Source organism: Hakea prostrata, chromosome 10 (assembly GCF_041222555.1).
Source record: "Hakea prostrata isolate BN-2017 chromosome 10, UWA_Hpros_2, whole genome shotgun sequence".
Lineage (NCBI taxonomy): Eukaryota > Viridiplantae > Streptophyta > Magnoliopsida > Proteales > Proteaceae > Hakea > Hakea prostrata.
The window spans coordinates 6,181,331-6,207,517 of NC_142609.1; the positions used below are offsets into that span (position 1 = coordinate 6,181,331).

A 26,187-nucleotide genomic window follows, 5' to 3' on the forward strand; every position below is an offset into this window, starting at 1 on the left:
ATATTGGTCTTTTTATCTAATTCACAGCTCTAACAGAAAAGGGATGATTGCCAATGTCAATGTCAGGGGTAAAGCCGAAATCTTAAACTATTTATGAGAAAGATAGTTATTGAGAGTGTTTTCTCACTTTTTCTGTTTTCTCAGATAAATGTAAATATAAGTGTTATTACCCAACTAAGGAGGGATTTAAATGTCATTTGGTCAACTAAGAGAGGAGATATTAATTGTAATTCACCAAAATATGAAAATGACACACAATTGATTGTGAGATACATGAAATGAACATTTGGTGATGGAACTAATTTCTTAAGATTTCGCTCTACTTGAGAATATGAGTTCACCATCGAGTCCAAATCCTCCCTACTCTGATAGGTCGTCTCCCCATCCCCTCATCCGCACACATGCTTGCCTGTGTACCATGGACAAACATGTGTTAGCCCAACTATGAGGATGGAAGAATGGGGGACAGCCTGCCCCGGTGGAGAAGACTTGAACTGTCATCTTATGCATAGACTGACTTTGACCTATAAATTGAGGGGAAAAAATATATATAAAAGAAAGAAGAAGAAGTAAAGGTTGAAGATACCTCGAATATTCATAAAAGGCAGGGAAGAAAACAAGAAATAAAGACAAATTTTTTTTAGGGGGTGGGGGGTGGGGTGTGGGGTGAGGGGTGAGGGGTTGGGTTGAAAAATAAAGACTAAAATGTTAGTGGATTTCTAAAAGGAAAGAGAGTGATGGGCTTTTTGGACCCTACATGGGCTTTAGATTTACCAATTAAGGAACGTAGAGATTTGCTTTTTAAACCCTAAAATAGCTTTATCAGTTTCTCTACATTCCTGAAAGAGTAAGGCCTTTGTCCCCAATTACCTCATTTTAAAATTTGTTTACCAATTTTATATAATGTATTTTAATTCTTATTAATTAGAGCAAATCACATATACGGTCTCTAATCAATTACAATTATTACTTTTAAAAAATTAAATTACAAATGCACCCCTAAAAGTTAGCATTTTTAAGTTTAAAATTACATAAATCATATGTTGTGTCAAACTTTCAGTGAGGCATTTGCAAGTGATTTTTTTTTTCTTCTCTTTTTCTTTTCCAATGATGATAATTTATTAGGGTATATCCTAGCTGCCATTTCATCTCAAGCTTATGCGGTTATGATTACTTCCAAGAGTTCCACCGCTATTAAAAGTCTTACAACTGATCAAACACCAGTTAATACATTCAAGGCTTCCAAGAGTTCCACTGTTATTAGAAGTTCTATAGCTGATCAACCACCAGTTACCATATTCAAGAAGAATTGTACAATTGGTACTCACAAAGAATCTAGTCAACCCAAAGAAGAGTTTGATACAATTGGTACATAACACTAGTCAATATTTTATGTAAATTCACACTGTAACTCAAAAGTCCTAGAACCACAACTACTAGAGTCATAGAACACTAAAAGAAGGATTCTCTTTTTATATAAAACTTTGTTCTAACTCCTTGTAAAAGTTAATGTGAATAATATATTTGTTCTCTCTCACATGCACTCTCTATCTCTCTCTTCTTCTCTCTTTCTCTCTTCAACTATTATCATTCTAACATAATTATATTTGATTATAAGCTTGGAATTGTATAGGTAACTTATTCTGTTATTAATTTCATATCATCTGCATGACTTCAAGGTCTTCAACTTCTATCCGTTACTGACCCAGCAGCTTTATTGCCGTGATGTGTTCAAACTATGGAAGTAAAGGAACTCCACCAATTTCTTCTGCAAAGTTCTTTAATGTGTTTTGCTCCCTCTTTTAGGGTATAATTTAATGTGTTCAAACTATATATGGATGTAAATGAACTCCATTAGTGTCTTCTTCTACAAGTTTCTTTTCAAGTGTTCAAACTATGGAAGTGAAAGTAACTCCATGAGTCTCTTCAACATAATGATGGAATTCTGTTTGTTTTGGCATGGCCGACCAAGTCCAAGATGTAATAGCAAAAGGGAGACTTGAGAAAGTTCTGTGAGTGGAACAAGTCTTCCACCATAGTGAAAAAGAGCATAGGAAAAGGACTAATAATGACTCTTGGGTCCCTTCCACTCTTCAAGGACAGGTTGGGTTTGGTTCTTCTGATTATTATGTTATTTACGTAATTATATTTTATTTTATTTATTATTATTATTTTTTAATATCCAAGAACATCCATGGCTTACAATGGATCAGGTTCTAACTACACAAAAGATCATGTCTAAGTTTCAATTATTTGCAAAGGTTTGGTGGAAATTTGTTGATTAATTGTATTATAAATTCTACAAAATACAATAATAAAATTACAATATTACAATTGAAAGATGAAGATTTAGAGAGCTTGATGTTGCAATCGAACGAACCACCAATGAATGAGGTTGAGTCACACCTTGAGTATTGTCTTTAAGAGTTCTTCGCATGACTACTTCCAAGATAAAACAACCTCCTACTAGAAGAGTGTCTCTATTACAAATCACATGCAAGGAAGAGTTGGGTTTAGGGAATTGGATCATTGAAATACAATGACTCACCTTACACCTTACACCTTTTGAGATTCTCAAGGCAATGAATTGGGTCATTGAAATACAATGACTCACCTCCTCACAAGGAGGAGAATCAATGGATTTGTCCTTTCTCTACTAATGAGAATAAACCACATTGACTTAACCTCTCCATTACTTGGAGAATTAACTCTCATATTCACCTCTTTTGTATGAATTTGATTTAATCCATTCAATAACCTTAACTCCACTCATGAAAATGGCTATGAATGATCAAGTAAGTCCACCTCACCACCATGATCAAGACCTTTAAGGTACACATTGTTGCTTGTAGATATTTATTTAAAAATTTAACTACTTTGTAGCAATTTTAATAGAAGATCTAGAAAAAATAGTCACATATCATGATAAAAAAATTTATAAAAATAAATCTAAATAAGAAACTTAATCGGATAATTTTATTGGACGGATAATAATCGGTAAGAAAAGGGGCATACCATATCTGCATCTTATTAGTAATCAGACAAATTCAAATACCCTTACACAGATGCGGATGCGAATTCGAAAGCATATTTTGATTATCCATTTAAACCCCTACCCAATATCTCTTATCAGTAGCTTAATAAGATTATTACTTTTATACATATTCGACGTAGGTTATCTACATTGGAGGCTAAATCATGTAAAATCTTTTTTATTTTTGTATTTTTGTATTTTCTTGTTCTCCACATCCAAGTCTCTGCGAAGGCATTGAAATGAACAATCTAGATAAGAGTATTCAAATGGACAGAGTGTCTTCTCGATCTACTCTTGATGTCGATGTTAGTATTTAATTTTCTCTTTCTACTCGTGATTCTCATGTCTAAAAAACAGGCTTTCTTTTTCTTTTTCTACTCGTGATGCTCATGTTGGAATCTGTTTTATAATGATGTTTAAAGCACCTTAATGCGTCATTTATTAGCATAATGCCATTACTTTATTCAAATCAAAGATCGCTAATCACGTATCGCTTTTTCCAGCTTTCAGGTTAATGGGACCAAATACTTAATTAAAGTTACTCAATTGAAAAAAGGATCGAGCCTTTTCTGTAATCCAACGGTTCCTATTCGTCACCCGTAATCCCGATGTACTACCACAGGAATATATACACGCGGCTCAAGTTTCTACCAAATTTGATGTTGACCTAACACCTGGCATACGATTATTGGACAGCTTCTTTGTTTTTTAACATTTACAGTGGCATGGCTTTACTGGTCATTTTCTTCGTTGCTAGACGGAGAGCCGACCGAGTTTCCGCATCCGCATGAGGGTGTGAGACAATTACAGGATCAAGCCGTCCGTTTGGAATGTGGGACCCATTTTGAATGGACGGCTGGATCTTTCTCCAGACAAAGGGGTATACAGATCCGGAAATGTTCTATATATGGAAGCACGCGATAGAAGCTGCAGAAAAAGAAAAGAAGAGTAGAAGACCTTGCAGTGGTAACCTCTCTGCTTTGGTTTGCTTTGCTTTGGTTTGGTACTGATTACTTAGAAACTCGTTTCGAGAATCAAACAGGGGAAAAGCAGAGAATCATGGAGACGGATTGGAGAGAATGTGACCGAGTGGGATCGGTCTCCGACGGAAAATCAGGCGATGCAACCACCGCCGGAGGAGGCATTGATGCTAGAGAGCGTCACAAGTTGGCGGAGAGGGAGCGGCGCAAGTCGATGCGAGAGCTTTTTCTCTCCCTACATGCTCTGCTCCCACACGCCAACACAGTTCGCAAAGAACAATCAGCCATCCTTGAAGAGATCATCAAGTACATCCCTTCGGCTGTAGCTCGCCTCCGATCTATTCAGAATAAGAAAGAATCACCTCAATCTTCTTATTCTTCAAGGGGTTCGCCATCATCGGTGACTCTGGTTCAGGGTTTGGACTGCAACTCTGTTTCATCTGATTCGTCGGAATGTGACATCCGAGTCTCGCCGGAGCCATTGTCGGCTGTGTCGATTCGAATCAGAGGGGATATTGTCAACGTGTCTCTCGTCGATTCGAACCCTAAGGGGCAGTCACAGGTTTTACCACTTTCTGGTATTTTAGACGAACTTGAAGCTCATCACCTTCAACTTGTTCGCTCTACCCATTGCCGTGATGGAAGCAAGATACTTCATCACACTGAGTGCAAGGTCAGTATTGTTTCAAAATCTCCTTTTCATCAATTTGTTTGGTACCCACTACCCATGTCTCAATCTTCGCTTTACTGAACTGGGTTGGTTTTGTTTTTCTGTTCTGATTTCAGGTCTGTGATGGGTTGGATAAATTCCCTGCTTTACTGAATGCTAAATTACAAGAACTAGCTTCAAAGCTTCATAGACTGAGGAAATCTTCTTCATCTCTGAAGAGAACATTTGACAAGCTAGACTGATTGAATGACTCACCCCTGTCACCACTCATTCCATACATCTCAGCTCCCTGTAGTTTTCCAGTTCTGTTTTCACTCCTTAGAGGTGATCCGTTCGGGTGTTGGCATGTTGATCTAACTTCTGTTTAGACTTGGTAATGGTTCCCTTCTTTTCCCCCCCACATTTCTTCTTGTTAATCCTGAGATTTTGTAGATGAAAAAGAATGTCTTCAATGGTACAGAATGTTTACCCAAGAAAGGAAAATGGTACAGAGCATAGCCGGAAAATCAGGTTTTCGTTTCCACTCGTTTTTCTTACAACCTTGGTAACTCGGATGAGTTGATCCTGCTCAAGCTGGGTCACGTTTCTTCATTTCAATGCTGTAAGATGCAACATGATAAATCATGACAATTGCAGAAGTTGTAGAGATCATTAGCTTTGAAAGAAAACATCAAGAAAAGAGCAGGTGGTTTGGATAAAATTTTTATTGGGAAAAAGTTTTTGCTGACAAAAAGTGCCTCACATGGTTTCTAAAAACCATTATAATTGATAAAAATGAAAAATGGTTTCTTTAACTTTTGTTTGAACTTTACCATGAAGTGAAAAAAGGGGTTTGGCAATATTTATGCTTAATATGATTTAAAATTGTAGATGAAGGGATTCTTTGTTCTCCGATAATTTGTGTCGAATCCCCCAAAAGTAAAATCAAGATATGGAGAAACTTTACATGTGTCTTTACCCTTCACATATATCTCCAAAGTAACCATACAAGTGCCCTCTACTTTTTACATTCATCACCAAATATCTAGATTGATACATAACAAATTTTACAAAACCAATTTGTCTCAATGATTAATGGGCATTGATCAATTATGCAAGAGAACTTTTTGAAGAGAACAAACCAAACAAGAGAAAGGGAAGGGGGGGGGGGGAGAATGGAAAAATATAGAACACAATTCTAGAAGCCAAAAGGCAAAACGCAGAGGCCGTTAAGTTTAGATCAAGACTACTTGTTAAATATATATTTTTGACCAAATTACCCTTTTTATTAAAAAAAAAATTGTAAAATTGATAAGGTTAAATTATACATCTCATCGTCTTCCAATGATTCCTTAGCTTTTAGGTTGATTAGTTACAAGGAGCTATTAGTAAGAGTAGGGGCTTGAATACCACAGTGATGGTGGCGAAGATGTTGAAGTTGCCTCTAGTAAGTACTCACATGGATGGGGTAAGCTCACTCGATGATTCGTCCCTCAATGATATTGATCTTCTTTCACTAAAGGTAGTGGAGTCAACTGTTCAAGAAGAATAGACGTAAAGATAGTGAAAGAGAGACAAGAAGGTCATGGTTGGGCAAGAGTGGAAAGTCCAGAGACACAAAAGAAACCGGCTTTCCTATTTTTACTTTTTTCTTTAGCCATTGTCATCAAGAAACCAACTAGAAAGAATACACCCAAATGATCAACTGAAATGCACATGTTAATTTTCTATTTCTTGACTGTAATGCTCAACGAAGAAGATGATGGGGAAGTACTTTTGTGTTTTTTTCTTCCTGAATTTTCAACTAGAAATACTTTATATAAAATGAAGGTTATATGGGTCTAAGAACAATTAAATCGGAAAGCCAAATGGAAAGTGTATTTTATTTTTAAGTTTAAATTAATTTTGAATCTGAAAAAATTACCCGTGTGCGGCTCGGCCGACTAATCAGGAGTAATATAAAATTGGGGTTGGGAGAAACGATCCAAAAATTTACCAAGGCGCCACTTCAGAATCGATTTGACCCAAACAACCTAAAAGAATATTTGAAGACGATTATCCAAAATACACACGGAGAGATTATGAGCACGTGACAAAACAAATAACGCGAATCGGTCAATTCCAGTGAATAAGATCGTGGGACCATGTAAATTGATTACACTTGTCAATTAATGTGCACGTGGTCCTCTCTAAAGGATTCTGTTACTGTTCTGGGACTTGAACCAGCCAGCAATGCCGGAATTTTTTGAAATTTATTTTTTTGGACAACTGGATCTTAATTCTTACGCTCTATTGAGTATTGACTATTGACTATTCCACTTCGACGACGGCCATTACCAAATAATGGGTGGGACCGTGGGAGTGTGGGACCCCGTTGTTGTCAGTTTTCACCAAAGTGGTTAGATGAGTTCCCCTAGTGAGTCAGTGACAGGGTCTCTCCCCATCTCCTATCACTCTCATTACAAATAAACAAATCTAAGTGTTCTTGGGAAGTACAATTTCACCTGACAGTTTTCCCACGATTCTGGATCGGATCGCTCGGGTCGGGTCGGGTCGGGTCTTTGTAACTCCAACTAATTTGGACGTGTGGACGTGTGCGACAACAATTAATTTTGCATGGGCCAGCTCTGTTGTTGATCTTTTTCGTAAATTTTAAAATTTTAGTAAGTTTTTTTTTTTATTATTTTTTATTTTGTCTATGATTTTAAGAATATCTTATGTACATTCATATATGGTTGTTATTAGAGTTGTAAATTTACAGGAGATCGATTATGGACTGAGCTGAGATAAATATTCAAACTTTTCGATTTACACTCTGCAATACTAAAATGAATATTATTATTATAGGGTTGCTTTGTTGGCACTAACTAATGTTTCTTGGTGAAGAGGTCAGGATTTAACCCTCATTGGTGGTATTATCTAAATTATACATACAAATTGTCTTAAAAGGATGAAGTTTAGGTAATTCCTAGATGAACCTTGTATTCGAAAAAGACAAATCTTGTCAATTAACCTAAAGACGAACTCTCATTCTAGCCAAGGGACCATTGAATTGTAGGACCATTTCTTATGGGTGGTCCAATCTTAGTGAACCTTGTGGTCATGGTGAGGCCATAACCTACATTTTACTCCCCAATTGTATGGTTGTAACCATATGAATAGCAAATATTTCTCAAATGGCCAATAGGGATGAACCTTTTTTCCCTCTTCACAAATAATGATCCCTCTCCTCTCCACTACAAAAAAATCTATTTTTGGCGACAGTTTCAGATCCCTCTAGCTCCTTACACCACATCAACCAATATCCTTAATAAGTACACCAATCATGCTAGTGAAGATTGGGTTCGATTGGACACAATTAAAAACAAAATTATTCCTAACCTTCCAAATGTGTCATGTTGTGGTCCTGTGGAGCTCCAAAATTATATCTTTGTACGTGGTCCTTAAGTAGAGCCAATCCAGTGAACTTGCTTGGATCTATTTTGAGATCGGAAAAAGTTTCCAACATATTTTTGCATGAAGACAGAAAATTATAACGTGAAAGAGACAGTCTAAGGACTAGTTTTACATGTTGGTCATAGAGTGATCGTTGTAATCTCCTTCTCTTCCAAATCTGCCTTTCACTGCCATTGTTTGAATCGCAAACTTTTATTAAAAAAATGTAATTTTGGAGCAATTTGCATCTTCCACAAGATATTCCAAAAAGGGTTTGTCTTGGAGAACACTATGAAGCCATGAAAGATATTATATTAGTTAATAAGACAGCTGGGTTTACATTTTTCAATAAAATTAAAAAATATATATGAAATAAACCGTTCTTAGCAGTATATATATATTATATATATATATAGTGAAAACGTACCTATAAAGTTGTTAGTTAATATTGAGTTAAAAAATAAGTAAGTTGGTTGTTTATATTAACTTTCACGGTTTCACCATCAAGATAAGATTATGTTGTCATTATAGTTTTAATTTTAAGTTGTTGATCGTTTTTCGATGTCTGTGTAGTAGGTGTAAGTTGAAATTTAATTAAGTAATAAACTTTAAAAATTGAGAAGGGGAAGTAATATTTTCTTTTTGGTAGAAGAAAAATATTGATTTTCTTTTAAGGGATAATATGAAAGAAGTTCTCCTTTCATGATCACTTGAATAAACATATAGTGTCTTTAGATCAGAATAATCACCCTAATCTCAAGGAATTTGTTCAGTTGATAAGGATTAACATCTCATCGTATGAAGTTAAGAATTTGAATTCTCTTAAAGCCAAGGTAAAGCTCGTGCATGTATCAAATATATGAAAATTAACCCCGAAAGATGTAATCAAGGTACTTGTAAACTAGGTTAGACGAGGAACCTCAATTTCCAAAAACGAAAAAATTTACTTAATTTGAAATAGCCTGAATTCTTGAAAATCCAAAGAAAAACACAAAGTAAAATTTACAAATTCTTTTGGTATAGTTAAAGATTTAAGAGTATTTGACATATAAATATAAAAAGTGCAAATTGTACTGGCATCCCAAAATTGAGGCTTTAAAGTACTGACATCTCACTTTATGTTTAAAAAACAAAGAGACCCTAAATTTTTTTATAATATTTTACTTACAAATATTACAAAGTATTTATAACTCATAACCTATTTGCATAATTAATTATTCATAAATAAATCGCACATATAACTATGTGCCAAACAGAGCTGTACTTGATTATTTATATACTTTAAATGGAAATAGAAAAAACAGACACTTGATCTAGACCAAATCTGGTATCGCAGACATATTTAATTGAATTATTTTAAATAAAAGACACTCAAGTAACCAATGAGGAGATTTTCTCTTATTTAATTAAATCATTTTCAATTGAAATTGATTCTCACGATATTCTCAATAATGAAATTTCCTTTTTGATCAATAATGGAATATAAAATCTGAAGAACAAATGTATATTCTAAATTGATGCTTAGCCCGTGAATTGAGTGGTATTCATTGTGGGGGGTTAGAGGCGCAGTCGAAAGGGTGGCATCGTGTTGTGTTGAGTTGAGGCATGAGTTGGCTCCATGGCATGTTGCTGGCTTGATGGAGATGAAGCTTGAGCATGTGCGAGACCAACAGGTGTGCGGACATATTAGCGGGAATGGTTCCAGTGGTTCAGGAGTTGCACTTGGACGTTGAGTATCTTCCGGCTGATCATCTATGGAGGTTTGTCCAAGAAAAGAGGTGGGGGAGAAGATGTTACTGAATGTAGTTTGTTTTGTAGCCTTTTTATATTTCTATAATTTATTATAATATTCTTACATATTGTATTTTCCATAAATATTGGATGACCAGGTAACTCGAGTGTATGATAGCAGTTTGTAAGATATGAAAGTGGGGAGGTTTCTAGGATATAATGGAATCTATTTTCTCGTGCAATTTTATGGAACTATAGTAAATTCCTTTTTATATTGAGTAAGTTTTGTTTATATTCTCTTTCGTGGCTATGCATCTGTCCCCATAATGGTTAGTGATCCTCCACTTTGTAACATGGTCATTCTTTATTTTATCTCTATGTTATTAATTTCAAAAATAATTTCTATAAATTACATTCTTCTTTTTGTATACTTGGAACATAGCTACAAGTTTTAACATTTATGTTTGTTACATTATCATTTCAAGGGCTGGAGTTAGGATCCAATAATGGGGTCACAATGATTTTTTACTCATTGTTTTTATCCTTAAGAATTTTCTCAACCTGGGGAGGGGAGCAAGTGCTGAAATTTCACATCGGAAAAAGAGCTAGATGACTGAAAAATAATTAAAATTAACAAAAAAATGGACAAAAGTGGTTCTGTTAAGAAATTTTTAAAACATCAAGGGAAAGGTTTTTTTTTTTTTGGGGGGGGGGGGGAGAGGGGCATGGTCCCTCTACTTTGGGAGAGCTCCGTCCCCTGATCTCCTGTCCAGATGCCACTATGTTTAACATATAAACAATGAATAGGGGAATGGATTCATTAGAATAAAAATGAAAACTAAAAAATTATTGATTGATAGCATTTAAGATCGAATCTGGATTGTTAGTTTACCTGTCTAGGTAGAGATTTGTGTTTTCCTCACATCTTTCTGCCACATATTAGAATAGAACTTAAATCAGAAGTGGCACTCCCAGTGTCCCCTTCTAATGTATGGTGAAGATATGTAAGAGGAAGGTAGATGATCTAGACTCTTTAAAACCTTTGCAGATATATTGAACATGAAACAAATAAACAAGCTCATTGAAAAACTTTCTCATACTCACCAAGGGGAATGCACCCAATTAATACATATTTTTAAATAGAAATTATTAAGTTAGTATTATTTAAGATCTTTGTTGATAGCTTTATTGAGCAGATCATGCCATGACTTCTTACATTATGGATTTATTATGAGACATGTCTTTTGTGATGCTTTAATAAGTAGGTGAGTGTTCTATGTTTTCATGTTTATGTAATTTAAAGCATGAGTTAGCAAATACTAATTTAATATGGTTTATTTGAAAAGATCAAAGTTTTAGTTGGTTTAGGTTGATTAATAATTGACTTAGGAGATCTAATCTTATTATTTATTTAAAAGTTTTTAAATTTTAATTGCCATCAAATTGCACACTTGAAATAATACTAAACTTTTTATTATAATTTCTTGATGCAATAATACAGTTTGGATAATGTTGGTCGGAAAATATTATTTAAATTTTAGGAGCAGATGAAAGGAGAATTAAAGCATTTCAATGTGGCAGAGAAATTATATTGTTATTTAGTAGTAACCTTTCATTTAAGATATTTCAATTTTCGATGGGTTTATTTATTGAATTTTAATCCCACGTACCTGCATGCTCAGCCACGCCTGCATGTTTCATGACTTTCGTCTTCTAGCATTTATTACATAATAAGAAAAGAGGAAAATGATCGATTTGCTGGTAGGCTGTGTGGCCACTGTGTGTGCACAACATATGACTGAATGATTTTTTCTTTGACCAAAACCAAAAAAATCCAAACAGATTGAAACCCTATATGTACGTACCTAACTTTCACTTCTCGCTATTTCTGTGATTACTGAACTCGAGCTTTTCTTAATCCCTATCGACGGAAGCAGCTTTTAGATCTCTAGATGGGTCGTATACTCACTCTCTCTCCCTGGTGAACATATAACAATTATTAGCAGGTCAACAACAGAACCTTAAGAAATAGAAGAGGGAAAAATCACAGGTTGTCCATTCAACAAACACATCTGGTGGGAGCATGATCTCAACTCCATTGTTCTTTTGATCAAATCATAATTTAAATTAGACTCTCCAGATACATAGTCTAGAAGGATAGAAAAGAGATAGGATTTGCCACCAAACCCTATTTAAACCAAACGTTTTGGCCCTGAGGGCGAAAAGACTAGATAGATGCATTTTGTCTCGAATCAGACCAAGACAAGCCTAATCAAGTGACTGAGCCCAAAAGAGTAAAAGAAGCCAATAAGAGTAAAAGGGCAAGGATCAGAGTTCACAACTACTCTTGAATCTTGAGTACGTAGGTCAGGCTAGCAATAATCCATCACGAATGGCCTCCACCTCAACCATTGCTACAGATTTTCCAAATACCTATTTTTGCTTGAGCTGTAACAAATGAGTTCCCATGATCTCCTTGCTTTGAATTTTTGTCCCAGGAGCCATTAGGGTAGAGTTGAAAAAACCCTATAGCTTTCGTAGAAGTACATACGAAAAGATTTACATCAATGAGTTCAGCAGATTTGTTATATATAATTTGATTGAATGGCACTTTAAGACTTTGAATAATGCTTCTATTAATTTTTGGATGCGATCCTTCGTTCCCTCCGCATCATGTCATTCCCATTCCCATCCCCAAAAGGAACCAGAAGTTGGAGAAGGACAGGGAATTGTTCTCCTTCTTGCACCAGAAGTTGCACGCATGAAATCATATACTTGTTGCACCAGAAAAAAGAAATTCTAAACTTCTTCGTCGGAATTTGCAATCATGCAAATACTAATTTATTGTTTAAATTACTATGATTTCAATTTCCGATGTTTTCTATTGAATTCCACTCATATAAAAACTTCAAATAGCCTTCTGGCACTGTACGTGGATGTTGTATGTTTGTCTACTAACAAACCTGTAAGTGGCTACACGCAGCTGTTAGTGTTTGGTGAGATTTCATTTCCAATGAACTGCCTTTCTTTTTTTTTTTTCCCCTTCCTTCCTCTTGTCCCATATGAATTTACATATATCATAGACTAGTGGTTGATCTACCATCAATCGCACCCTAGGGAATCCAACAAATATGAAATCTCTTTAAAATTTCCACTTGTCTCATATGAATTTACATATATAATACAATAGCTCAAGTGCAGCTTATATTCTACTTCCCAAAAATAAAAATAAAAATTTTCAAATAATTTTAGAAAACCTTTGCAAGAAAAGAACAAGAATCCTAATCTTTTGAGACCGTAAAATCATTAGTCATCAATCTACAGGTTTTTTATACATATTACATGATTTTAGTCATTTTTCAACCATGTAAGAAAAAAATGTTGGAGTTTGATTAGTCATCTCTATCCAATAAAAATTATGTGAAATCTATATGCTTTATACATTCAAACTTTAAAGGTAACACAAAAATATGTGAATTTTACATAAAAATGAGCCATCAAGAAAATATAAAATAATTTCAATAATTTGTCATGATATTCATTATTTGATGCTTTTCTAAAAAGCCATTTGGATGTACGTGGTATGGATACTTTTTCTTTCTTCAATCTCTTTTATAATTTTAGTCATGAACTTTATGATGGGGAAAAAAAAATTTCTCCAAAGACAAGCGCTCCAACCCTAAGATTTAAGAATACTGTTTTTTTTCTTTTTTTAACCTAAGATTTAACAATTTTTTTTGGTAATCACCCTAGGATTTAGCGAATTTTAGCCCAAGTGCAACTTACACTCAACGCTTCCAAAAAGGCCATAATTTTATAAAAATTTTAAGAAACTTTGCTCCCATTTAGTAAAAAATTTGCAAGAAATAAATGGTAGGATTTGGCCAGGAATCTAATTAATGTATGTGGAGTAAAATCATCAACTATCAATCAACAAGTTTTGTTAAGGAAAGCTTAAAGGAATGCTGGACTTTAGCTAGTCATTTCTGGCAAATTAAGAACTCTATGAACTCTATGAATTTGTTGCATTCGAAGTGAAAAAATAGAAGAGAAAACAATATATATATATATATATTTTAAATAATTTTAATGATTGGTTATCATAATAATAAATTCATACTTTTCTAGAAGTTCACTTAAATCTACATGATGTGGGCATTTTTTTTTTCTTTTCATTTTTATATATCTAGTCATATTCTATATGAAATGAAGAATGGACAAGATCCCCAACTTTGGGATTTAACCAAAAGGGAGAGATGTATGTGGTATGCATAGAATATATCCACCAGCTAGAAGTCCATGTGATGTATGCAATAAATTAATATATAAATGGGCAATAAAATATTATTCTTTTGAACTTTCTGAGCAATAATAGAAAGATCCTACCAAATCAATTAAATTTAAAACAAATAATTTTAAAAAACAACCCAGCAGAAATACCTTGAAGGATTAGGGTGTCGTTATCATAATGTGAGATTGAAGCGTTAATTGGGCATGCTTGATATAATTAATAAAGATTCTGTCCTTTTAAAATGGATTATATTATATATGTTATATATATATTACAAAGAAAAAAAATTTAGAAATGAAATCAAACTCTTTCATTGAGTTGTGCACATTACATATTTAAGGAAGAAGTATCATCTTCTCTGACATGAAAATATCAAAGTCATATAAAGAAATACAATATATGATATTAAAATTGATTATTATACACAATATATAGGATGCCCTTGATGGAAGGTGCATAGAATGAAAATGTTGATCGCTAAGATTGCACACTGAAATGGTGAGATATTTAGTTGGAGGTTACATATTTTGTATTATTTCTTTGAGAGTGATAAATATTCACACTCTATATTATTTATAACAAATTTATATATTTTTTTTAATATATCATGATTGGTTGTTTAATTGCATTAATATTCTATCAAATCTTTTGTATTTAGTGAAACTAATTGGTTGTTTATTTGGATTTTATCATATAGACAGATTAGAGCGTTTGAACATTAGTCTAGAAAAATAGTGGTTTAAAATTGCAACGTCATATCAAAAAACTAGGCCCAAATTAAGATAGGAGATTTGATAATGTCAAAAGTTGGAGATTTGATTTTGTCTAAATCTTGAAGATTTTCATAGAATGTCTTAATTCAACAAACAAATATTGTGTTCCCTCTTGGGATCGAACATTTAAAAAAGAAGCTGAATTGAAAAGTAAATAAATTAGAAACAAGAAAGAGAATGGAAACAATCAAATAGTCAAGGAGGAAGAATGAAAACCATTGAATGGGCATGAAAGAAGAAATGAAACAAATGAATTGAGAAGAACTACATTGCTAAAGAAAACAATGGAAATCACAAAACTGAAAAGGATGCAGAATTGACATGAAACCTTTATAAGAAATAAGACATTTCCAGGTATTAGACATCACATACCACAACAAGAACAAGCCATAGTTCTAAGGAAGAGGGCATGATGTTTTCTTTCATTTCTTTATTCTTCTTTCCCATGTCTAGTTAATTCCATCTTTCGATCAAGATTAATAGAAGTTTGATTTTCGATAATTGTAAGACTTTGAGTAATTAATTTTCTTTAATTATTGGATATTTATACATTTTTTTCATGTTCATTATGTTATGGGATTAATACTTAGACAATAGGCTTATTGTTTGATGATTAATTCAATAGTTAGACAATTCGAATAGTTATTTATTGATTATTCTAATATAAGTGACAAATATCATCATTGAATGGGTAATCAATGTTCTAGAGAGTTTGCTATGAGGATGTATGTCATAATTTAATTACACAATTTTTCTTGTGTGTTTATTGATTAGGGATTGGGTTTTAATATTGATGCAATCAATAAACATAACTCAAAGGACAGATCCAAAGGTTATTGAGGATGTAGGGGAAAATTGGTTGTTAGAGGACTGATCCTCAATGACCACAACCAATCTACTCGAAATTAAAGTTTTTGTCTTTAAGTCAATGATCAATTGAGATAATCAATACTGAAATTAAATCTAGATTGAAAGTTTTTATTATTTTGATTTTCTTGTTAATTACTGCATCCGTTGTTTATTTTATTTATTCTTTAATTCTTGATTCAAAATCCTTCCAATTTTTCTAAAGAAATAAATCTTCACCAATCTCTGCGGATTCAACCGTACTTATTACTATTACAAATTCAGTTGAGAGAATGATTAACTTTGGTGGATTTGAAACTTATCATATCAATAAAGATTTTTAAAGATTTTCATGGATCCTAGTGAACTTGGTTGCAGCAAAAAGATGATAAGAAAACAAAAAACGCTAGCTGCAGAAGTAAACTAGGCACACATTTGGGGTCACTCACGCTTCACTGAGTAGGCATTTGGATCATATTTCTATAACTAAGCAACTCTTATCGAGACATCTTATGAGGAAGAAAAAGGAATTTTCCTCCTCATAGATATATGTTTTTTTCTCTCTCATTTCTTGGAGCAATCAACTTCCATTCACATCTGTGATCACCTACAATCCTTGTATGGTGGAATTCCTCGATGAAATAATGAACATGTTTCCTTGTGACCCAATTTCTTTTTTCCAAAACATAATAGAGCAATATATCAAATGAAAGAGTTAAAGATTGATTTAAAGACCGATACAAATGAGAAGAATCCACAATAAACAAAGGTGGAATACCTCATCAAGATTTGTTTAAAGAGAATCTACAAGCACCCCTAGTAAGAAAATCAATAAAACCATTGCAAACCCTAAGAAGATAACTGAAAGAAACCCTACTAAATAAAGAACAAAGCATTAAAATATTCATAACTAAACTATGACACCTTTAATCTAAAGATGATTGGAGACCTTGGAGAGCACTAATAACAGGTAAACAATTCAAATGGATATGTAAACCAATAGTTCATAGAAAAAGAAGAATGCCATCTCAAATGGCTTCAAGTTCAAGAAATCCAAATATGAGTTTAACTCTTGCACATTATCAAAGGTACACTCCATAAGCCTGTTCTTTGTTCCTAATACTTTGGACATTTATCCAATGTGTCAAATCAATAATGACACATTTTCAGTTTAGCATATTTTGGGGTGATGGGCTTAGGTATGTCTTGTATTCTATGGGTATATATAATTAGAGTTTCACTGTAATTGTAATTACAATGAGGTTTATGTAACAACCCCTGTAATTTTGACTTGGGATCCGTATTGTAGGTCCGAGTACTCGAATTCTAGCTGAAAGAAATTGTGGGTTATCCAGATTGAAGCCCATAATCCATACCCTAAGCCCATGGATCTGGATTCGACCGATGAAAAACTTGCCATACTGGGTACCTGAAGGAGATCTAGTGGAAACCCTGATGGATTGGGAAAATAGATCTCTAGCTTGAGTCAAGTCGAGTTTGAAGATGTTCGAGATCAAGGTGAAGACCCCCCATGTGTTGGTTTAAATTAGATTGGTGTCGATGATCAACTGATTGAGCAAAACACCCATGTACTAAAAAGTACTAGGGGTGGTTGCTTAAGGTGGTTGATTGACCCAACCAACCGCCTCAAGTGATCGGTCGGTCCTTTGCGGGTTTTAAACCCTGATTTGCCCTCGGCCCTCTATAAATAGTCATCCACGACCTAATTTTGTATTATTATATTCATGGAGGCTCCTGTGAATGGTTGGAAGGCAGAGTACACATGGTTGGTGGTGAAGAATTCTCGAATCTCGGAGAAGGTTTGGATCTCGCTTGGTCTTTCGAATCTTTTGGAAGTTAGTTAAACACATGCTCTCCTCACTTGTTTTTCTTTTTTATTAGAGTGTTGTTCATTTCTCTAAGATTATGTAGATGGTGAATTGGATTTTTTTGAATCCTTCCCATCAATGGTCACGACTATATCACGCTGGAAGATGGATTTCTATATCCAGATCAAGGGTTGAATTTGTTGATTGAGATGAAGTGGATTCTAAATCTTCTTCTTTTGTAATCTAGAATGTAATAATCTCTCTGGAGTTCTAAGAACAAAATTCGAATTTGATTCATCCAAAAAATAGATTGAGAATGGGTGATTAAAAGTCGACCACCGACCCCCACCCGAACCACCCGCCCGCCCAGCCTCCCCGCCCCGCCGGGCGCCCCCCCCGCCTCCGCCCTCCACCCTCCTCCCCCCACCCTCCCCCTCCGGTCCGAACCGACGCATTTTCTTTCACCTCGGGCACGACGCCCGCCCCCCCCCCCCCACCCCCCACCCCCCCCGGAAAAAAAAAAAAAAAAAAACCCCCACCCCCGCCCCCCCCGAACGCCCCACCGACGCGCGCACCCGCGGCCCACGGACGGGCCCACGGCCCACCCCACACCACCCGCGGCACCGCGGCCAAAACCGACAGGGCCCAGCGGGGAGCGGAGACCACAAACAACCGGGCGCACGGAACACAGAACACCCAACAGGGACAAGCCGGCGAGCGCGGCGCCAGCGGCGAGCCGGAGGGAGGCAAACCCCGACGGCACCAGCCACAACGAGGAGTTGCGCCCGCGGCGGAGCCCCCAGTGGGGTAGAAGCCCCCTAGGGGTGTAGTTGTTTAAGGGTGGGACGGATCCATTTGGGCCCACCCCCCGGCGGCGCGCAGCGGTGGTATGCCGCCCGGGGCCGAACGGACCATGCAAGGTTGTACTTTGAGAGGCCAAAAAAATCAATTTCTAAGTGGTGAGAATCTCCTCCATCACCACTTTGGGGGGCCACCCGAGTCGACAGTAAAAGTGACCCCTAGTAACCCCCTAGGCAAATGTGAGTGGAGTGTAAAGGATTAGAACTCTTTAAGATTTTTGGTGATGGATTGGACATGAAACATTTAAAAAGAGCACCATAAAACTTTCCCACACTCAACAAGGGGAATTAATGCATAATTTAAATATAAATTAAGTTGGTACAATGGTAGCATTTAAGATCTTTGTTAATAGCCTAACTGAGTTGATGTCATGACTTCTAAACTATGGATTTATTATGAGGCATGTCCTTTATGATGATTTAATTAGTTGGTGAGTGTTTTATGTTTTCTATGTTTAGTTGCTCTAGATTGATTAATAATTAATTAATAAAATTCGATATTATTATTTATTTCAAGTTTTAATGTTGAATTATCGTAATCCAGTGGTCATAGTTTCAAGTCAAGACATTAATTAAAATGATAGATAATACTATATATATTATATTTCAAAATGAACCTACACTGCCATCGAGTAGCCTACTTGAAATAATATAAAACTTTATATTGGAATTTCTTGATGCAATAATGCATTTGGGTGACGTTGGAAAATATAATTATTAAAATATTTATAATCCCACGTACGTGCATCCTCACTCCTCAGCCACGGATGCATGGATGCATGATTCATGACTTTTTATAGGAAAACGATTGATTTACTGTTAGGCTGTGTGGCTACCGAGTGTGCATGCATGGCTGAATGATTTTTTTTTTATTTTATATTTTTAAATAAAAAATAAATTAATCAACTTGTTATAACTTATAACATGGAAGAAATTAGAGAGAAGATATTCTCTTAGAACTTGTTATGCCACTCTTCACTAGGGTTACATTTGTTTGTAAAGGTGGTGTATTTAAAAAGGAGTAAAAAAAAGAAATATGTGGACCCCATATATAATGGGGTGAGGGAAAATAAAATAAAATAAAAGGATTTTGTGCAAAAATGTCAAATGTGTGTCATATTTTGTTATTTTTCACATTTTTTCACAAAATTTTGTATATTTCGTGGGATTTTAAGAGTCATGGAATGGAAAAGTTAGCATGTCACTACAATAGACAAATTTATCTATCAACATTTCCATCTCAATGAATCAAACAAGCCATATTTTGAAATTTTATGAAATTTTTTTTTCCTACCCTACCTTTATTCCAACAAACAAGCGGTGCCTAGGCGACCCAACTCAGTTTCGAACATTGGGAATATTGGGAACTAGCTCAAGAAAGGGGCCTAGCTAGAGATATTATCTGGAGTCCGGAAACTTCACTTTGAGAGTTACAAGGAAGTTAGATAAGGATTGCCCACAAAGCGTTGTCTCCATTACAAACATGAGATTCAACATCAAATTCAAAATGGATTTTCCCCCGAGGGGTCACACTTGGCTTTGGAATATTATGTTTGTGTAACAAAATTCTTGGGTTTTTATGGAAAACTCTAACTGACTTAGATCCAACAATCGCGAAAGCAAGGAAATCCACGACAACTGGTAAATCCAATGGTTCACAATGATCAAGTCACTTTATTTAGACCTACATCTCTCAAAGTAGCAAATGCTCACTTCTCACTAGCTCTGTGATTACTCAATCTAGAGCTTTTCTTAACTCCTATCTCAAAATAGTGTTGATGCGGCTTTTTGATTGCTCAGATGAGTTAGTATTCATCTTTTTCCTTGTGAACACATTTTAATCAACTCATACAGTCAACAAGTCAACGATAGAACCTACGACACATAGAGGGAAAGAATACTCTTCCCAATCATAAGTTGTCCATTTAATACACACATCAGATGTATGAGCGTGAATTGAACTCTATTTTCATTTTTTATTTATTTTTTTTTTTTTTTTTGGAGTGAAAACTCCATTGTTCATTAAAAGGTACTTAGACCTTCGATAATGCGGAGTGTCAACCAATAATGCTTCTATTTGAGAAGGTCAAAGTTAAATTGGCTTATAGCTAATATTTCACAAACCACAAGTTGGGGCCAACTTTAAAATTTTATACTGTTTTGCACCCAAAAAAATAAAATCCTATACTTGTCGGAATTTGCAAACAAGCAAATAGATATTTATTATTCAATTTTCCAGAGGTGAAAGGCAAGAGCATTTACTTGTGTCAGAAATCATTTGGCTGTTAAACTATTATGATTTCAATTTCCCAAGTTTTCTTGAAGCCCACGTATGGTTCACTTCTAGTAGTGTGGTAAGTGAGTGTGGATCATCTCTCTTGACAATGAGCACTCTGTGCTCCTCTGACGACTTTACAACGAAAACCATCACCCTAATCATGTGGCCTCCCTGTAATTTATGGTCATCATCCTAATAAAACTTCGTGGCATATATGTACATGGATGTTGTATGTATGTTCGCTAGCAAAGCTGTGGCTACACGCAGCTGTGAGTGTTAGGTGAGATTTCTTTTCCAATAAACTGTTTTTTTCCCTTCTCTTCTTGTCCCACATGAATTTATATATTTAATATGTTTTACATACAAATATTTTTAAAATAATTTCAATGATTCGTTATCATAATCATAAATCCAAATCTACATGATGTGTGAGCCTTTTAATCTTTTTTATTTTATTTTATTCCTTCCATTTTAGGAATCTAGTCATACTCTATATGAAATGAAGAATGGACAACAACCTGCAACTTTTGGATTTAATCAAAAGGGAGATATGTATATGGATATTGTTTATATCATATAATATATCCACCAGCTAGCCAGAAGTCCATTTGATATATGTTTCAATAAAGAAAACAAATTCAATAAATTAATATATAAATGGACAAGAAAATATTATTCTTTTAAGCTTTTTGAGCAATCAATAAGAAGGTCATGCCAAATCAATTAAATTTAAAACAAATAATTTTTAAAAATAACCCAGTAGATATCTTGAAGGATTAGGGTGTCATTATCATAATGTGATTGAATTGGTAAAATATATGAAGATTTTTCGTTTTTAAAATTGGATTATATTATTTTATATTTGTTTAATATTAAATTTAAAGATTTTCATCCGTCCTTGTGAATAAAAAAATTAAAATGAGTGAACTTAATTGCCGCAAAAAGATGATAAGAAAACAAGAAAGGCTAGCTGTACAAGTGAACTAGGCACATATCTGGGGTCACTCACACTTCACTGAGACATCTTTTCATAACTAACAATTCTTCTTCAGACATCCAGACATGTTTATAAAGAAGAAAAAAGATTTTTCCTTGTCATAGAGGAATATTTTTTTCTCTCTCCTTCTTTGGAACAATTAATCAACTTCTATTCACATCTTTTGATCATCCACAATCCTTGTATGGTGAAATAATGAACATGCTTGTTTCCTTGTTACCCATTTCCATGTGTTGTAAGAATCATGTCATTAATTACTTCTAAAAAATCTTGGTTACCCAGATCATTTTCCACTTCCAAGATATCTTGATGCTTCAGTTGCTGTTTTTTTTTAACATACATTTGTGTGCTTTGTTTATGTGGGATCTTTAGGAATATTTTGAAAAATGTTCATTTTAATATTTTAGAACGACTTAAAATAAGAGGAAATCGATTTCCTGAATCCATTAGAGTGATCAAAATCCTCTTCTTCCTCCCTGTAGAGGCAGTTTCAGTGAGATGAATTTTTCATGTCATGTCTTCAAAGATTATAGGAACCTCTCGCATTCTCTTTCTTTCTGATACTTTCTCTTTCCTGTGTATTCCCCACAGATAGACATGTTATGTATTGAGCGATGCTAAGAAAAATACATACACAATACGCACATAGCGTGATGTTGCTTTGATTCTTGACATGGCCAAGTATTAGTAAGAACAATGATAGTGGAATATTGAAACATGATATGAATCTGACAGTTACCCAATTAACAAGTATACAAAAGGTCAAAGAACGAACCAAAAACAACGAGCACAACACTTTCAGCTGACAGAGGAAACCAGCAGACTTGTTTTATTCTTTCCATTTTCTCAGTAAAGATTAATCAGAGGGTTCACCCCAAAAAAAAAAATTTACATGCACTCCTGGACTTGGTCACAAAACCCATGACACCCCTTAAATGAAAAAATTCAATTTTTTTTTTCCATATTCAATTTAACTTCAATCAAACCTCAAGGACTCCAATTGAAAATTACTCTAAAGAATATTTGAGAATCGGGTTTAAAAAAAAACATTTATTTTACCATTTTATCATCATAAAATTAAACACAGTCATGAATTGATCTAGAATCATTTTTACAGAGAATCCATAATAAACCAAACATGTTATGAGTTTCTTTTTTATTCTTTAAAACAAAAATAAGTTTTGAAATGAATACCAAACATAAGAAAGAAATGAGTACTCCTATTACCGTAAAGTTCAACACGAAAGTATAATACAAGAACCATAAGAGAATATTCTTTCTAATGGAATATGTAATAGTTCCCGCTTCTTAATATACAAAGTTAAGTTCCAAAGGTAAAAGACTAATAAGAGAATATACAATCCGAGTATAAAAATTTATTCAAAAGACAGAAATATGACCATAGTTAGTTTTGTAGTCGGCAAGCTGTTCTTGATCTTTTTCGTAAACTTTTTGATTTTATGAATATCTTATGTACATTTATAATATGGTTGTTAGAGCTCTAGATCTACAGAAAAATCAATATTATTCTTGATGTAAATACTCAGACTTTCTGTCATTTCCAATTAAAAATTAGCTTATTCGTTGATGTGCTGCACTCACAATACTAAAATGTATACTATCATCGAAGGATTGCTTTGTTGGCAATGACCAATGCCTTTTAATGAAGAGGACAAGGTTTAACCTTCACTCGTAGCATAATAAAAGTTGTCCTGAAGGAATGTAGTTGAGGAAAGTGTAAACTGGTCAAGATAAACCTCATATCGAAAAAAAGACAAATCTTGTTGAACATTGTCAATTAACCCGAGGATAGATCTCACTCTAGCCTAGGGACCATTGAAATGTAAGACCGTTTTTTATTGGAAGTTGAGGTTACGTGTAAACTAGTCTAGAAAAAAGACAATTCTTGTTGAACGCTATCAATTAACCAAAGACAGATCTCACTCTAGCCAAGGGACCATTGAAATTTAAAACCATTTTTTATTAATGGTCCAATCTTGTAGAACATTGTAACCCATCATATTGAGGCCGTGACCTATATTTTAATTCATAGATCTTTCCCCACTAGTATCAATATGCATGGATATCAAATTTGAACTCTCTTTCAAAACTGTCTCATTCAGATTTTGCATTTTTTCTTGCATCACATTTGTAAGCTAAAACTGCTTGTGTGTTGATTTCTTATTTTAGTCATTTCTCAGTCATTTCTCAACCCTAGAAGAATTGTGTGAATTCTATGCATTTGTTGCATCATATAAGAAAAATAAGAGAAAAGTACACGTATTTTATATACAAATTGATCTAAAATTATTTTTAAAAATAATTGGTTATCATTTTCATAATTTGATGCTTTTCTGGAAAGTCATTTGGATTACATGGTGTGGCGTGTTCTATTTAATTTTAACAATCAAGTCATGTACTATATGATATGAAAAAAAGATGTCCTCAATGGACCAGCTCCTGCAACTGTGGGATATAATAAAAAAGAAGATACTCATATAGATATACTATTATATAGATATAATATTCGACCAAAATATATATAATATAATATATACACCAAATAGAAGTCCATGTGATATATGAACTAGGGAACAACACATCAAATAAATTTTAAGACAAATGGGTGACATAATTATATGATTCTTTTGCACTTTCTGAGCAATCAAATAGAAGGATCTCGATGAGACCAATCTTGAAAATTAACCCATATTTTAAGATAACCCAAGAGAGATCTTCCAAAATTTAGGGTGTTATTATGAATGGTAATATGAGATTTGAAGTGTTGACTGGGTCCAGGTTAGTGTCATAAAATTGATGGTTGAAAATTTACTAGAAATGACGAATATACTAGAAATGTTTTGCCTTTCAGCTGGGGTAAGATGGACTATATTATTTATATGTATTTATTATTAAGGCATCTCATCTCAGGAGGAAAAGAGGAATATTTTTCTGTTTCTCCTTCCTTGGAGCAATCAACCTCCATGACAAGTGATTTGCAGGTCATAGAAAAAGGTAGCATCTTTATTCACAGCTGTGATCATCTACAGTGCAGTGCAGAGCTTGAACATGTTTCCTTCTGACCCACTTCCATGTATTCTAAGAATCATTTCATTAATTACTTCTAAAGAATAAGATCATTTCCAACTTCCAAGATGTCTTGTTGCTTTAGGTTTTTTGTAACATACATTTTTGTGCTTTGTTTATTGGAGATCTTTCTTATGTATGTATGGCATATATTGAAAAATGTGCATTTTCATATAATAAAATGACTTAAAATAAGAGGAAATTGATTTTCTTAATCATTTACAAATTTACAATGACAAAAAAAAAAAAAAAAAAACTCGTTCTTTCCTTTCCGTGTCTTGTCCTCAAACATTAGTATATATGATCCTCTTGCATTCTCTTTCTTCAAATTTTGAATATCAAATGTTTGAAAAGTGAATATTCAAAATCATACAACAGAGAATATAATCTCAGTATCAAATAAGACCTATACAAAATTTAATTTAATAAAGAGACACCAATATTATACCACGTGACAAAAATAAATTAAAAATATTACTGATGGGCATTCATTTGTGTAGGTTTCATAAAGAAGATTGGACACCGTGACTGTCAATGAAAGTGGCAGATAGAAAATTTCCAACGATAGGGCTCTCTATTTGTGAAATTTTATCAAGTTCATTTTTGGCATCTATTTTCTTGTGGAGGAAGGATAAATGTTTTATCAGTTATATCAAAAAGCTAAGATTAGGTTTAAAAGATACAAATGTTTTTATGACCATTAGACCATTGTCAGAAGAAATAGACCCGATAAAATTCCCTCCATTCCCTATTTTTCTTCGAATGCGGGATTTCACATGGCAACTTTCCCACGATTGTGGGGTCAGATCTGATCTTTCTTCCTCAGGTAATCTAAACTAACGTGAGTCCGTGTAGGGGTCTACGTTTCTTTCACACAACTTCTTTAGGCATAGACCCTCCTATGGACTTACTTCATATAAGTCTGGATTTTCAACCTATGATGAATCAGAGAGACCCCCTTGTGGGCCCCACCTTTATTGTATATTGAATAATTTTAAGAGTAGCAAGCTCATAGATCCCCGAACACCCTTTCATTTTTCTTATAGAATTCAGAGGTGGTTCTCCTTTTAATATATAATTGATTGACAAATGAACCAAAGGTGGGGCCCCGAGTGGACCCCGCCCTTACTGTTCGATAGTGCAACGACAGCACATAGATTCAAACACCACTCTGATTTTTCTTAACAGAGTTCAGCGGTAGATCCCTATAAATATATGATTGATTGACAAAATGAATCAGATGTGAGATCCTCACTAAGACCACTTTCATTGTATGGTAGTGTAAGGGGAGCACTTAAATGCGAACACCCTCAGAAGTAGATCCCCTCGTAATTTGTGATTGATTGACAAAATGAACTATAGAGGTGGGACACCCATGGGGCCCCACACTTACTATA

General features: G+C 34.3%; 1 protein-coding gene across 1 annotated transcript; it reads left to right on the forward strand.

Annotated features, from left to right (window-relative positions):
• Nucleotides 1–3,990: 3,990 nt before the first annotated feature.
• LOC149001740 (protein IRON-RELATED TRANSCRIPTION FACTOR 2-like) lies at nt 3,991–5,806 on the forward strand. The gene is made up of 2 exons (XM_089137756.1): nt 3,991–4,687; nt 4,801–5,806. Exons 1-2 carry the CDS (start codon nt 4,094–4,096, stop codon nt 4,924–4,926), a joined length of 720 nt encoding a protein of 239 aa, XP_088993882.1. The 5' UTR covers nt 3,991–4,093; the 3' UTR covers nt 4,927–5,806.
• Nucleotides 5,807–26,187: the final 20,381 nt, after the last annotated feature.

Coding starts and splice junctions, on each gene's coding strand:
- LOC149001740 (XM_089137756.1), top strand. CDS start 4,094: ATGGAGACGGATTGGAGAGAATGTGACCGAGTGGGATCGGTCTCCGAC. Junction 4,688..4,800: donor TTCATCACACTGAGTGCAAG/GTCAGTATTGTT, acceptor TTCTGATTTCAG/GTCTGTGATGGGTTGGATAA.